The 16,027-nt window shown below is 44.3% G+C and overlaps 2 protein-coding genes across 15 annotated transcripts in view; one reads left to right on the top strand and one right to left on the bottom strand.

The window, feature by feature from the left end:
* GIT2 (GIT ArfGAP 2) overlaps positions 1-9,637 on the bottom strand; it is a 58,309-nt gene extending 48,672 nt beyond the window's left edge. For 10 of the 12 annotated variants that reach the window (XM_012469087.3, XM_012469091.3, XM_064379867.1 and 7 more), the window contains exons 1-4: positions 9,463-9,637; positions 4,273-4,406; positions 2,010-2,122; positions 1,280-1,385 (exon numbers count right to left, since the gene is read on the bottom strand). In XM_012469087.3, coding sequence (XP_012324510.2) covers positions 1,280-1,385; positions 2,010-2,122; positions 4,273-4,406; positions 9,463-9,514 — 405 coding nt within the window. In that variant the 5' untranslated portion in view covers positions 9,515-9,637. The remainder of the gene's footprint in view (positions 1-1,279; positions 1,386-2,009; positions 2,123-4,272; positions 4,407-9,462) is intronic. The other 2 variants (XM_012469088.3, XM_012469095.3) reach the window with 1 other exon arrangement.
* A 2,503-nt stretch (positions 9,638-12,140) lies between these two features.
* Positions 12,141-16,027, top strand: part of ANKRD13A (ankyrin repeat domain 13A) — a 40,431-nt gene continuing 36,544 nt past the window's right edge. Inside the window, exon 1 of one of the 3 annotated variants that reach the window (XM_012469106.3) lies at positions 12,141-12,287. Coding sequence is in view for 2 of the 3 variants with exons in the window: in XM_012469105.2 (XP_012324528.1) it covers positions 12,664-12,759 (96 nt within the window). In the remaining variant the exon portion in view is untranslated. Of the gene's footprint in view, positions 12,288-12,397; positions 12,760-16,027 lie in introns of those variants that run through there. The other 2 variants (XM_012469105.2, XM_012469104.3) reach the window with 2 other exon arrangements.

The following is a 16,027-nucleotide window of genomic DNA, read 5'->3' as shown; positions in this document are numbered from 1 at the left end:
AGATTCAAGGCTGGCTCAACATATACAAATCAATAAATGGGATTTACCACATAAACAGAAGCAAAAGCAAAAACCACATGATCATCTCAACAGATGCAGAAAAAGTTTTCTTTTTATTTTTTGAGACAAGGTCTTGCTCTGTTGTGCAGGCTGGAGTGCAGTGTTGTAATCTCAGCTCACTGCAACCTCTGCCTCCTAGGCTCAAGCCATCCTCCCACTCCAGCCTCCCAGGTAGCTACAGGCGTGTGTCACCATGCCTGGCTAATATCTGTATTTTTTGTAGAGATGGGGTTTCACCATGTTGCCCAGGCTGGTCTTGAACTCCTGAGCTCAAGTGATCCACCTGCCTCAGTCTCCCAAAGTGCTGGGATTACAGGGGTGAGCCACTGCACCTGGCCAAAAAGTAATAAAAAAAATCTGAAGAGTAAATCCTCATGCTCTGTGTGAGTAAGCATTTATCCAAGGCAATGCTTTGAAAATAAATATGCACATTTCTTACAGCATCTCTTAAAAACATGCAAAGGCCCACAGAAAGACAACCACCCCACTCGTTTTATAAGTATAATAAACCATTCTGTGTACTATAGCTTTGAGTCATACATTGCTTTCTGAAGATCATACTCACTGTTCAACCTGGAAACCTGAAGAAGCAAGCCCTCTTCCTTGAGTACTTTTTCTAGTCCTTATTAGAAAGAAACAATTGTCCTATAAACCTTCTAGTCTCTTCTAGAAACAACTCTGAGATGGTTCCTATTTCAAAGTTAATCAAAAAAAAAACTTATCAAAATATAATGTAAAAGCCATATTGGAAAAACACAAATAGCTTTCCACAGACTTACTTTTCCTCTTTGCCCTTTACCTCCACTACATGAATGACTGCCATTTGAATTCAGATTAAAGATAAACCAATTGAAAAAAAACTATTAATTACTTAATGTGCAGAAATTTTGTTTTCCTTTCTTTATTTAAAAACCTTTTCAGCCTGGGCAACATAGCAAGAATCTGTTTCTATGAAAAAGAAAAAATATTAGCTGGGTGTGGTAATGTGCCTGTAGTTCTAGCTACTTGGGAGGCTGAGGTGGGAGGACTACTTGAGCCTGGGTGGTCGAGGCTACAGTGAACTGCCATCGTGCCACTGCGCTCCAGCATGGGCAAGAGAGCAAGACCTGTCTCAAAACAAAAACAACAAAAAAACCACAACCAAACTTTTTTCCCCCCCAAATAAAACAGTATGCTGTCTCAGCCAGCTCTTTTAGGGATTTTGAAAGGTGCGACCCACCTTGCTAAGATCTTTGGCAGTTACACTATCGTCATCCCGGCAGGGCAAGCGATGGACAAACGCTAACATCTGATACTTGGCTCTGATGAATTCTGCTTTATTGGGACTGGTTCAAAAACAAAAAAGAAAACAGTTCACTAGTTCAGATACGACAATCCCCATTCTTTGTACTGTAAAAAGAAGAGGAAGTGACCCACATCCCCCACTGATAATAAAATGAACAATGTTCACGTAAGTTTCAGCAAGGTTTAAGACCTGAGGTCTGAAAACATGCATTACTCATTATAATGGCTGGGGCTGCAGAGTACCTACCTGCTTTTTATAGTGGCTCTCTTCTCTGTGTAATTGTCTAACTAACCGAGCAACTTTGGGAGAAAGCAGCATTTTAGTACCATCTTATAGGTGAGGCAACAGGCAGACAGGTGCCCAGACCTAGATTTCTGGTCTGATTGCCTCTTATTTGAGCATAAGTTTAAATCTGATTACATTTACAGCCTCCAAGCCATGGTTTCCAACTGAGGAAGCCACTTACTCCTGCTGGGTAGCCATGCTAAACAGATGGTCCTGCCCCGCCCCATTCTGCATTTCTAATAGCAAAGAGCCTGATGCACAACTGGGGTAACCCCCTCCTGTGCTGACCTTGCGGAGGTTGACCAAAAATAGCTGCACTCCTTTCAGTGGGCCCCATTTGTTATGAAGAAATAAAAGTATTTATAAACATTCCACTCACTGTACTTTATCCTGTGGATTAGCTTTACGTCTTCCACTCATAATAGACGCAGGGTCCAGCAAAGAATGCTCCCATATAGAGTTAGCACCATTATTATACAAGGTCTCAACCATCTAAAATCAAGCAGGATGATATAAGATTTTAATTTCTTTCCACAAATATTCAATGGGGATCAGTGACTGAAGAGGGTAAACAAAGCCCTATTATAAACACTGTGTTAGGAATATCATTCATATCAGTTTTCTGATTTGAGAATGAGAAAGATGATCAATCTGTATGCAGGATTCAGCTTTGACCAGTAGGATAGTTAAATACCTAAAGAAGTGTGTCTGGGAAAAAAAAAGTATTTCTGAATTGTTCTTATACAGTATGAAAGAAAAGTACTTTGACACCTTAGAGCAGGGTTTCCCAAACCTAATTAAACACTATTTTTAAGATTCTTAACAACCCATGTACTGTCTGTACTATTCACTTAATATTTATCTTTTTTTTTTTTTTTGTGATGGAGTTTCGCTCTTGTTACCCAGGCTGGAGTGCAATGGCGGAATCTTGGTTCACCGCAAACTCCGCCTCCTGGGTTCAGGCAATTCTCCTGCCTCAGCCTCCTGAGTAGCTGGGATTACAGGCACGCGTCACCGTGCCCAGCTAAGTTTTTGTATTTTTAGTAGAGACGGGGTTTCACCTTGTTGACCAGGATGGTCTCGATCTCTTGACCTCGTGATCCACCTGCCTCGGCCTCCCAAAGTGCTGGGATTACAGGTGTGAGCCACCGCACCCGGCCAATATTTATCTTTAAAGCCACTTACTTTTAAAAGCAACGACGGTTTGATGTGCTAGTTATAATTTGCCTATACATAGTAAAACAAGGCAACCATTAAAAAAACATGTATTACCTACATCTGTCTTGGATACCACTGGTGGTTCCACACTTGGGAAATTGTTGCTTTAGGGTCAACTCTGACATTCTAAACTACTCATCTCTGGACTTATACTGAGATTCAGTAATACAATCTGGCTTTGTAAACACAGATCAGAAAGCAGTAATAGCCCCTTTCACATGAGCCTGAGCTCTTAGAAACTTCTAGGCAAAAGTTAGTAATGAAGCATATCTCCCAATTTCATTTCAAGGTATGACTCCTAAAACAGCCCCATCTATTTTTTTACAGCAGTGTAGTTATTTTCACATCAGAGATCCAAACTCACTTATTTTGGCTCCTTGGGTCACACAGGCAAGTTTAAGGGATATGTACAGCTGTCATAGATTCAGTGCAATGTTGTAATCAAGATAAATGAAGGCAAAACACACACTTAACCTTGAGTTCCAAGAGAAACTTGAAGAATGTGTACCCCAAAATAGAAGTAAAGGTGACATGACATTGGACTCCAAATAAAACAGCCCATTTAACAGGGTATTTGACATCCAATCAAAACATGTTAATTTAATTTGGTCTCTCTGACTAGTAACAAGAGCTTTAAGAAAACTTTAAATGTTTCAGAAATTTCTGAGGAATCCCAGCCCATGCTGTTAACACAGCAGAAAAGCGCATTTAAAAAATATTAGCAGGTATTCAGGAATAAGTACATTAAAGAAAAGTTTCTCAGGCAGTAGCTTTCAGAAACATTAATTATTATGCACAGAAAAGAAGGACTACTTAAAAACAATTTCTTGGCCGTGCATGGTGGCTCTTGCCTGTAATCCCAGCACTTTGAGAGGCTGACGTGGGCAGATCATTTGAGTTCAAAAGTTCCAGACCAGCCTGACCAACATGGTGAAACCCCATCTCTACTAAAAATACAAAAAATTAGCTGGGCATGGTGGCGCACACCTGTAATCCCAGCTACTTAAGAGCCTGAGGCAGGAGAATCGCTTGTACCCAGGAGGTCGAGGTTGCAGTGAGCTGAGATTGCACCACTGCACTCCAGCCTAGACGACAGAGTGAGACTCTGCCTAAAAAAAAAAAAAAAAAAAAATTCTGGTGACAGTCTAGAAAGTTAATAGTGCAACATTCTCAAGGTATTTTAATGACTGTCCATCTATCTACCTATAATTGAGGTGTCTGGACAAGATTTATGTCAGGTAGGAAGAAAAGTCTTAAATGATGAATTCAATACAGATAATATTTATAAATAGCATTGATGAGCATGGCATCTCTATTCAATTATGAAACAGTTTTGTCTTATGGAAGAAGTATACCAGGAGAAATTTTAGTTGTTAGCAAGATGAGCCCTACCAACCGTCACGAGAATTCTTCTTATCCTTTACCTGAAGCAGTGTTGGAGGCCATGGTGTGTGTTTCAGATGCCTCACTTGGGAGATATGGCGCCCTAGACTCCGATGGACACTGCAGCACTCGTCACATATAAATGTTCCCCTATTTACTGATGCCCAGGAAGGATCTGGAAAGAGAGTGAAATCTCAGTGGCAGGGATACCAGCAGGTTGCTATATCGCCAGATGGCAAAAGACGACTGAGGTGTGGTTTGTCAGAAAAAGGAGCCATTTTTGTGTCAGTATGCTCATCAATGCATTGAGCTGGTGATCTTGTCAGATGATACGACCTGATTAGGTACAATATTAATTGAGACTAAAAACATGAGTGGGAGCTGAGGGTAAGCAGTTATCTTCTTTCTGGTTCAGGGCCACAGTTTGTAACCCTAACGTGGATCTACCATTTCAGATGCATGCTCTTTCATTCAAACTAACAAAAGCAAATTGAGAGGGTACAGATGAATGATTTTGGATCCATCTCCATAAACACCAAGATAATACAATTTTTCTTTTTTGAGTCTCATTCTGTAACCCAGGCTGGAATACAGTGGCACAATCTTGGCTCACTACAACTTCTGCCTTCCAGGTTCAAGTGATTCTCCTGCCTCAGCCTCCCCAGTAGCTGGGATTACAGGTGTGCACCACCATGCTTGGCTAATTTTTGTATTTTTAGCAGAGATGGAGATTCATGATGTTGGTCAGGTTGGTTGAACTCCTGACCCCAGGTGATCCGTCCACTTTGGCCTCCCAAAGTGCTGGGATTATAGGCGTGAGCCACTGCGCCTGGCCAAGATAATATAATTTTGATAGTGAATTATGCAGATAGTATTTTCTGCAGTAAATGGTGTAAAGACTGCTGTCCTAATTCACTGCTATGAATCAACATGCCAATATGCTTAGCAGAAAGCTGCAAGTTACAGAATCATAAAATCATTCAGCTGCTATGGTTCTGAGGACAGGGAAACCTGGCTTCTTCCACTAGGAAATGTTCTATGATATCCATTAATTGCTTTTTGTGTGGTGTTTTGTTTTGTTTTTGAGACAGAGTCTCGCTCTGTCCCTAGGCTGGAGTGCGGTGGCGCGATATCGGCTCACTGTAACCTCCACCTCCCAGGTTCAAGAGATTATCCTGCCTCAGCCTCCTGAGTAGCTGGAATTACATGCGTGTGCCACCAGCCCAGCTAATTTTTGTTATTTTTAGTAAAGACAGGGTTTCACCATGTTGGACAGGCTGGTCTCAAACTCCTGACCTCAGGTGTTTTGCTGCCTCAGCCTCCCAAAGTGCTGGGATTGTAGGCGTGAGCCACCATGCCTAGCCAATTAATTGTTTTACATAAACTACCAAGTCCAATCCTGCAACTGATTTGAAAAAAAAAGAAGCTGCAATAACACCAGCTTCACAGAGGCAAAGATGTAAAATAGAAATGAGTAATATTTTTGGTGTGTGTATAACACTTTTTCCCTTTAAAATCATCGAGCTTCATTAGATGTCTCTTGAAACAAGGGATAATTTCATACTTGGCAAGCAGGATGGATCTGGGTAAGTAAACTGAATACTTAGAAACCTCAAATAAAGAAAGACCTACATTTCATCAGACTCACAATGGGGTGACAATAGGTGCCACTTAAGCTGCCTGGTCTAAGGGTTACATTTTAAAATTCTTCAATGTCCACAAAAATCTCTAAAATGCATGTACACCATCTTTACCATTTTTTAGGAGTTTATTCAAACCCTTTCAAACCATATAATGAAAAGTTATATGCTTTCAATCAAAGATGAATCCTGAAAGTCAGTGAGTGTGGTGCTTAAGAGGGTTGTCTCCAGAGACAAGCAGTTCAAGGTTTGAACCCCAACTCTGCCACTTCTCACAGAATGAAATGATCTTAGACAAGTTACTTCTTTGATTGTTCTCACCATGGATCAAATGAGAATAATAACATATCTCGGGATAGTAAGGATATAAAGAGTAAATGAAGTACTTCACACATAGTAAAGTACTCAGTAATGTTAGCTGTTTTATCTTTTCTAAATTATTTTCTCAGTATTCAGATATTTTCTAGAGTCCATGAAATTCATGATCATTGGAAAAAGTTTTTGATGGGAAATACTTAAAACATTGAACATTTCATGTGACCACTATACTACTGTACTGAAAATCTCCATGGAGTTTTCAGGTAATTGAACTCAGAGTGTGATGTCTTTGAAATGAACTAGGTTCAATAAAAAAATAAAACAAGTAGAATACTTAAGAAGATGTGATATGGTTAAACATTTGTCATAAAACAGAATCAAGATAATTCAATGAAGTATAACTCTGTCATTATTACTATATCATCCTAAAAAACAGAGATTGGAAACATCCAGATGAAAGAGCTCAATAAAAACACATAACAGGCCAGGCGCGGTGGCTCACACCTGTAATCCCAGCACTTTGGAAGGCCAAGGCGGGCGGATCATGAGGTCAGGAGTTTGAGACCAGCCTGGCCAACATGGTGAAACTCTGCTCTCTACTAAAAATACAAATATTAGCGGGGCGTGGTGGTGCATGCCTGTAATCACAGCTACTCAGGAGGCTGAGGCAGGAGAATCGCTTGAACCTGAAAGGCAGAGGTTGCAGTGAGCCAAAACTGCACTCCATTGCACTCCAGCCTGGACAAGAGCAAAACTCTAACTCCAAAAAAAAAAAAGTCCGGGCACGGTGGCTCACGCCTGTAATCCCAGCACTTTGGGAGGCCAAGGCAGGTGGATCACGAGGTCAAGAGATCGAGACCATACTGGTCAACATGGTGAAACCCCGTCTCTACTAAAAATACAAAAAAATTAGCTGGGCATGGTGGCGCACGCCTGTAGTCCCAGCTACTTGGGAGGCTGAGGCAGGAGAATTGCCTGAACCCAGGAGGCGGAGGTTGCGGTGAGCCGAGATCGCGCCATTGCATTCCAACCTGGGTAACAAGAGCGAAACTCCGTCTCAAAAAAAAAAAAAAAAAAAAAAGATGCATAACAACACTGCTTTCTGCAGAATAGCACTGCCATTAATGACCAAAAAAAAAAAAAGACTTTTTGAAGCATAGCTTTGGTTTTCACTTATCATTCAGAGGATTTGCAGTATTCCTGAGGAAATTAAACAAGTAAAGACAGCAAGAATTTAACAAATATTAATTAAGACAGGTATTCGACTAACCACTTTAGCATCCTGGATCAGAATCCCATGGAAAGAATATTAGAATGTTAACATAGTAAAATAAAATTAAGTTTGTATGATAAGATTGCATAAAACCCTCTAAGTCCATCTGGAGGCTTTATGCCAGGGCTCCAGGGACACCACAAATGCACTTCAAAAATGTTTGTGACTCCCCCAGACAAATCTTACATAAATTCTGTGTGAAAGAGAAAGTTCACATGCATTTTAGGGGAGAAGGCCTTAGCATTCATCAGAATCTCAGAGAGGTCCCTAACCCTCTAGGTAATTCTCTCAGTAGGGCTTTGCAGAAAAGGCAGTATAAATTCCTAGCTGCTCAATTTCACAGAGCATTTCAAGGTAGCCTAATTATATTCAAAACAGGAAGGAAGTGACTCAAGTCTCTGCAGATTAGGCATATGAGACAAGAACTAAAGCGATACAATGGAAGAAAAATATTCTGAAATGCACAAAATGCTGCAAAAGTATATTTAGGGTGGCAACGGAGAAACAACTTTGCTTTTTCCCATACCCCATCAAGAAGCAAAAAAATATGCATTCCAAGAGGAAGTTACAAGCTAGACACATGTGAATCAAATACATCAAAGTTCAACTGAATATAAGCAAGAAAATAAGGAAGTGGAACAAATAACATTTTTAGAAAAAACGACGGAGTTTGTACAACTCACACTAACTTGGTTTAGAAAATACTTCTTTTTGAACTCCTCCACACCCCCTCCCTATCTTCAAAGGAAATTGGTAACAGCACCTGCACTTCACCGGCCATAAAATAACCACACAACGTTTGAGCTACCACAGTTCTATTCAAAATCAGTCTCCACTTCCAAATGACAAGCTGAAGATCAGAACAGTTGCAAATCCAGTGGTGTTCAATGATTTAATTAAGATTGTTTATTGGACACTATTGTGCCAAGAAAGCCATGCTACCTTCAAATTACTCAAAGCCAATACATCCACGCACCTAAAACAGCATGTAATAATCTATTCAGAGACCTGTCAATTCAGTTGCAATTGCTAAGACACATTTGATCTCTACATGTGAATATTATGTATAAACAGTTATGCATCATTATGAAGGAATGGTTTTAGCCCCTATATTGCTGGTGTTTTTACGTTTGTTTCAGTTTAAATAAGTATGATTTAGACAGTCAATTCCAGTTTTAAGGGACTGCAAGGGTTCTACTGTAAACAACATAATACAAAAAAGAAAAGCCTTAGATGATGTGATCCTACGGACGGGTATTCACTGACTCTTCCTCACCACTGAGCGTGACACTCCCGATTATCCTCATCGAAAAAATGAGGAAATCAAGCCAAGTAACCAAGTGAAGTCACCAGCCCAAGGTCACCCAGAAGCAAAATCTAGTTTGAACCCAGGCCGTTCAGATCCTCAAACTTGAGGAAAGCACTGCCTCCTAAGTGCTGGTTGTGTTTGCAAGACCCGGATCTCCTGACGATTCTCCCAAGTAGAGTAGCTGTCAGGATGTCAGGAGCGGGGAAGTCATCTATGGGGACTCTCTGGCGAGTCTAAGGGAGTGTCACTCTCCCCGGGCAGGGCGCCCAGGCGGAAAGAGGGTCTAGTGTGGGAGGTGACACCTGCAGCTCTGGAGGCTGCAGCCGGGAGGACGCTCGCATTTTACTTCTGTAATTGGCTTTCCTGTGGATTGCACAAGCCCCTTCCTGTTGGGGGAGCAGCTCTGGCCCCCGTCACCTCCCCAGTTGGCATGGGACAAGGGAACCGGAGGGAACGAGAAGGAAAGGAGGGCCGCGAGGGACCGGGAGGGCGGCGGCCCACTGCCCGCCAGGTTCTGACAGGCCCGGGACGAGTACCGCCCCAAGGCCGCCCCGGGACCCCTTCATTGCGACCCCAGCCGCGGGCTGCGGACGCCTGGCGGCGGGATGCCGCCTGACCTGAGGGGGCGGCCCCGGGGTAGGGGTCCGGGCCAGGAAAGCAGAGGGGAGCGGGCCCGGCCGGTGCGACTCACCCGGCCCGCTGCAGTCAGCGCACACCTCGCTGCTCCGGAGCCGTTTCGACATGGCTCGCGCTTCCCACCTGCCGGGAACTAGGGGCCCCGGGACAGCAAAGGCGGCGGCGGCGCTTCCGCTCTAACGGGTCCCGGCGGCGGCGCCTCTCCCCTCAGCGCCTTGAAGCCTTGGCACAGCACGCACGCGCGGGGAGGCGCCCTTCTGCGACTGTCTGGTCATGTGACCGGAAAGGGCACACTGCCTTGTCGCCATCTTGAGTGAGGGCAGAAGACTGCCTTAGCATCATCTGTCCGACCTTTATTGAATTTGGGTCTCCCTCTCTGGCAGAGATTCCCCTCGTCCCGACTGATTAATACCAGCGGAAGCAGCAATATCTTGTGATGAGAACCCTGGAGCCACAACCTTCCTGAGGCAATCAGCGGTCAAGTTCATTCATTTATTCCTTTATTCAACAAATATTTATCAAGCACTTACCATGTTTTATACATTGTCCCAGCCACTAGAGAAACAGCAGTGAGCAAAGACTGAATTTCCAGTCCTTATGAAGCTTGTATTTTACTGGGGTAGATAAAGTAAACTAAGAATATATTATATGATTCCAGCGTGGGCGCTGTGGCTCACTCCTGTAATCTCAGCAGTTTGGAAGGCTGAGGCAGGCAGATCGCTTGAGGCCAGGAGTTCGAGACCAGCCTGCGCAACATGGTGAAAATACAGAAATACAAAAATTAGCCGGGTGTGGTGGCGCATGCCTGTAATCCCAGCTACTCCAGAGGCTGAGGCATGAGAATTGCTTGAGTCCGGGAGGCCAAGGTTGCAGTGAGCAGAGATTACATCACTGCATTCCAGCCTGGGCGACAGTGCGAGACTGTCTTAAAAACAGCAACAACAACAACAACAACCAAAAAAAAAAAAACCAAAATAATAACAAAAAAGAATATGTTAGATGATTCCTTCTTTGGGCTTCAGTTTTAACCTTCAAAATGAAGATAATGTGTTGTTTACTTCTAGTCCACGACTTGTTTTTGTATGGCTTGCTATTTAAAAATGATTTTTACATTTTTAAAGGGTTGGGAGATAAAAATGAAGGAGAGAGGGAAAGAAAGAAAAAGAGGAAGAAGAATATGCAACAAAACTTGTATGTGACCAGCAAAGTTAAACATTCATTCTGGCTAAGGACAGATGGAATAAATCACGGAAAAAATGTGATGTAACTGCTCAATAGTAATCCCTCAGTAAATAGTAGCTCCCATAATTATGGATATTGCTACTATTTTCTAATTACTGTTTTTCTTCATATGCTAGGAATTTGAGAATAAGAATAGCTAACCTGGGGGTAATTTACAGAATGGTATGAGAAAAACACAATGAAATGAAGTGAATCAGTGTGAAGGAGAAAAGAGATGTGACCCTAATACCAATGATTACTTATTGTCAGTCTTACATATAAATACAACTATATCTCCTTTCAGCAAATATTGGATGCCTGTTGTGAGCCAGGTACTATTTTGGTTTTAGGTACTCTAGTAAGCAAAACAGATGTGGTTCCTATCATTGTGGGGTTTTCTGATTAATGAGATAGAGAGATGTTCAATAAACGAGATGAAAAAGAAGAAGAAGACTAAGTTGCAAAAGTTTGAAAGAATGAAAAGTGCTGGTAGAGGCCTCAGAAGCACTGGTCTTGAGACCATCTCTCCAGTGTGATAAATGTGTGATGTAGGAATAATCACAGAATTCCCATGCATTCCATAGTTAGAGTCTCCGGGTGCCATACTGGGGATCCTGCATCCTGTTTTGGTTTAACAACTCACAAATCTTCTGGGCTCCACATCTGTGGAGAATGGATTAGGCTGGGATTCTTGAACAGCTGTCGTTGCAGGCATCTGAAGAGGTGGATGTGCATACACTCAGAAGGCAGAGGGAATGTTTTCACAATGCATTAAATAGCTTCACCCAGCTAAGTGGTCTAGTTGTAGACAGCTGAGCTGAAGCAGCAGCAGAAAGTTCAAGCCCACAAGAAGCTAGCTCTAAGTTGATTTGGTTCCATTGAGTCAAGGAGGTGTAGTGCCTGAAACTCAAAGGATAAATTCCATATTCGCAGACTGTGGTCAAATATGGGTGTTATTTATCAGTCTTTTCAGCCATAACCTCAAATCCGAAAAGCTAACTTAAAAATGACATTCATACATGGACTAAATCACCACCATAGGCAGCCATTGAATCATAACCTGGTTTGGAGTTCAAATAGAAGAGCGGTTCTCAACTGAGGACGATTTTTCTCCCCGAGGGGACATTTGACAATATCTGGAGAGACATGTTTTGGGGGGTGCTCCTGGCATTGAGTGGGGAGAAAGACGAGGGAAATTGCTCAGCATCCTGCAAAAGACCGGACAACCCCCACACCAAAACTGCCCAGTTGAAAATGTGCCGAGGTTGAGAAATCATGAACTAGAAATATCCCCTTCTATGCAAATTCTATATTTGAAGCCACTTCGCCAGGGTTTAGAGTTCCTCCTTCAAAAATTGTCTGGTGTTGCCCACTTCCAAAATGGCTTCTGATCCATCGTGGAAGCATCTGCCCTGCTCCAAAAAGGATTCAAGGGTGTCAGCAGCTGGAATGGTTTGGTCTGGGCCTCAGTTGTCACCCCCTGGCTGCAGAGCAGATGGAAGAGGCCCAGTTGTGGACTGAACCACATGGAGCCACTGGAACAGGGGAAAGAAGCTGGGGATAGATAGACCGAACTTTCCTCGTGGAGATCTTTAGCCGAGAGAATTAACCGCAGCTCTGCTCTGTGGGGTACACTGAGTTTCCTGGTGTGAGCTGGAGGTGGGTGCAATGGCGCGGACCCCGAACCCGGTGCCCGAGGTACCCTCCCCCCGCCGCGGCATGCGGTGGTTCGCTCTCCACACTTCCCTGTTTGGGGCAGTTCGGTCCGCAGAAGTCGGTCCGCGAGCTGTCAGCGCGGGCGGGAACGCCGCGGGGCGCGGGGTGGGCGCGGCCGACCGGGTCCCAGAGCCGGCCCGCGACCCCGAACTTCCCGCGCGCCCCGCACCTGACCCGCTCAGCCGGCGGGCCGTGTATCGCACCTTGCTTCGCTCGCTCACTCCCCGGCCGCAGGGCAAGCGGGCGGGCGCCTGAGACCCCGCCGGGGCCGAGACTTGGGGCGGGCGGGCGGCGAGGGCCCGGTTACGGCCTCCTCGCCATGTCCTCGGCCTGTGACGCCGGCGACCACTACCCCCTGCACCTCCTAGTCTGGAACAACGACTACCGGCAGCTCGAGAAGGAGCTGCAGGGCCAGGTGAGGGGCGGGATTGGGGGTCCGTCTCCCGGAGAGGATTGCGGGGAATCGGGCGGGGGTTGTTTCGCCTCCCTGAGCCCATTTCCAACCCTCTGTACCCGGGATCCCCATGCCCTTTCCACTTTGCAGGTGTGGGACAGTCCTAATAATAGAACACGTATCGAGTACTTACCGTACCACGGGCTTTTTGTACATCTTCGCTCTTTCACCTTTCCAGTAACGCTGGGGGGTAGGTACTGTTACTTTCCTACTGGACAAAGAAGGAAACTGAGGCTCTCAGAGGCTACGTGCCTTGTGCGAAGACACCCCGCTGATAAATGCCAAGTCGGGATTTTAACTCCGGCCGGCTGGCTCCGGAATGCACCGTCTTAACCATTTTTAGGTTCTGCTGCCTCAAAGACGTAAGAATAGCACACCCTCCTTGTTGTAAGGAAGGGCTTGGTTGGTTTTGGAAGCCAAGTTCTAACTCGCCCTGTGACCTTGGGCAAGGCATTTTCCCTCTCTGGCTCACGTTAACTTAGCTGTAGAATGAGGATGTGGGTGCTGGGGCAAAACCCAACGCTCAACTCTATTGATAGGTCTGGGGTGAGGTCCAGGTGCCGCATTTTAACAAACTCCCCAGGGAGGCTGATACCTAGCAAAGTTTGAGAATCACTGTTTCTCAGGCTCCTTAAAATCCTTCCTATTCTAAAGTGCTTTGATGCTTTAATCTTTTCATTATTGCCATCTCTTTAAGGCAGTGGTGCTCTCAGTTGAAGGTGATTTTGCACCCCCAACCCCGATTCCCCTGGGGACATTTGGCAATGTACGGGGACATTTTTGGTTGTTGCAAGTGGAAAGTGGGTGCTACTGGTAGTGTGTAGAGGCCAGTAATGCTGCTAAACATCCTGCAATGGCCAAGACAGCTCCCCACAACTAAGACTTATCTGGCCCCCAAAGTCAGTAGCGTCTCTGTTGAAAAACGGTGCCTTTTTTGTTTTTTCTTTTTCTTTTCTTTTTTTTTTTTTTTTTTTTTTGAGACAATTTCACTCTTGTTGACCAGGCTGGAGTGCAGTGGTGCGATCTTCGCTCACTGCAACCTCTGCCTCCTGGGTTCAAGTGATTCTCCCACCTCAGCCTCCCAAGTAGCTGGGATTACAGGCATGTGCTACCACGCCCGGATAATTGGTATTTTTAGTAGAGACGGGGTTTCTCCATGTTGGTCAGGCTGATCTCGAACTCCAGACCTCAGGTGATCCGCCTGCCTCAGCCTCCCAAAGTACTGGGATTACAGGCATGAGCCACCACGCCCAGCCGAGAAACTCTGCTTTTAAAGTATCCCAACAATTCTGGGAGGTATTTGTGCCCTCAAGTTTCAAGCTAACAGACTTAGCTGTTAGGATAAGGATTTGTGATTACCCTTGAAATCTGATATGATTGTTCTTTTTGGCTTCATACATTTTATCCCGTGTGTTACAGATTTGGTTTTTGAGTGGCTCAAAATTAGTGCTATAATTGTCCAGAAGTTGTAGAGGAAGAGGAGCATTGGTTGTCTTATGGTTGGCAAAAATTGAGATTGGTCAGCATTACTCCATTTGGTGAATGGGTACTGCTAAGCTGTGTACTTGCAACCTGCCATATTTAAGTTGGTTGAGTCTCCACCAAAAGTCAAAAGTTACTCTCTTTTCTTTTTTTTCTTTTTGAGATGGAGTCTCACTCTGTCGTCCAGACTGGAGTGCAGTGGTGCGATCTCAGCTCACTGCAACCTTCGCCTCCCAGATTTCAGCTATTCTCCTGCCTCAGCCTCCTGTGTAGCTGGGATTACAGGCTTTGCCACCATGCCTGGCTAATTTTTGTATTTTTACTGGAAATCGGATTTCACCATGTTGGCCATGCTGGTCTCAACCCCTGGCCTCAAGCAATCCACTTGCCTTGGCCTCCAAAAGTGCTGGGATTATAGGCATTAGCCACCGTGCCCAGCCTTTTTTCATTTAAAAAGAATTCCAGGCCAGGCATGGTTGCTCACGCCTGTAATCCCAGCACTTTGGTAGGCCAAGGTGGGTGGATCACGAGGTCAGGAGATCAAGATCATCCTGGCCAACATGGTAAAACCCTGTCTTTACTAAAAATACAAAAAAAAATTAGCTGAGTGTGGCGGTGTGTGCCTGTAATCCCAGCTACTTGGGAGGCTGAGGCACAAGAATTGCTTGAACCCAGGAGGCAGAGATTCCAGTGAGCCAAGATCATGCCACTGCACTCCGGTCTGGCCACAGAGCCTGGCGACAGAGTGAGACTCCATCTCAAAAAAAAAAAAAAAAAGAAAGAATTCCAGATAAGATAAACTTCTGTGAGGACATTGTTCTCAATTAGATGACAGGGCAACTATTTAAGAGTTAAGGAGATATGACACATGCCCCTAGACTAAATGATTCACTATTAAGCATTTCAGTATACCTAATAATTCCTTTTCTATTACTAGACATGGTACAGAGGTAAAAACTCTCAAACTCAGCTAGTATACTTTAAAAATGACCAGTTTTGGTTTTTAGGCATCTGCTTCTTTTGGTGTCCAGGCTGGTCTTGAACTCCTGGACTCAAGTGGCTGGGATTGGCTGGGATTACAGGCGTGAACCACCATAACCTGCCCAAATCCTGTATTCCCCTACTTTAGTTCTTTCAGTAAATATGACTTCATTTCAGGATTATGGAGAATAAATAAGGAAGATAATGGACCTGAAAGCGCAGGCATATAGTAAATGGAAACAATATCATTTACCAGTAGCTGCTGCTATTATAATCGTCATTTGTAAACCTGGGGATTGAGCTTCTTTTCTGTATACAAGGAACATGTATTGATTGCATAATTAAAAACAAAAAGTTCTTAAGGCCAGGCTTGGTGGCTCATGCCTGTAATCCCAGCACTTTGGGAGGCTGACGTGGGTGGATCACAAGGTCAGGAGTTCGAGATCAGCCTAATCAACATGGTGAAACTCTGTCTCTACTAAAAATACAAAAATTAGCTGAGTGTGGTGGCACGTACCTGTAATCCTAAGCTACTCAAGAGGCTGAGGCAGGATAATCGCTTGAACCAGGGAGGCAGAGGTTGCAGTGAGCTGAGATCGCATCACTGCACTCTAACCTGGGTGACAGAGCAAGACTCCATCTCAAAAAACAAACAAAAAACCCCCCAAAATTCTTATCACCCCAGCAGTAAAGTGGCTGTTTCCCTTGACATTTTGTTTGCTGGTGAGTTTCTGCTGTCGGTTTCTTCATTCCCCCTATCCCCGAG

This window comes from Aotus nancymaae, unplaced genomic scaffold (genome assembly GCF_030222135.1).
Source record: "Aotus nancymaae isolate 86718 unplaced genomic scaffold, 86718_ANA_hifiasm-v0.15.2.pri h1tg000021l, whole genome shotgun sequence".
NCBI lineage: Eukaryota > Metazoa > Chordata > Mammalia > Primates > Aotidae > Aotus > Aotus nancymaae.
Note: the sequence above shows the minus strand (reverse complement) of the source record. Positions and strands in the feature narration are given on the sequence as shown.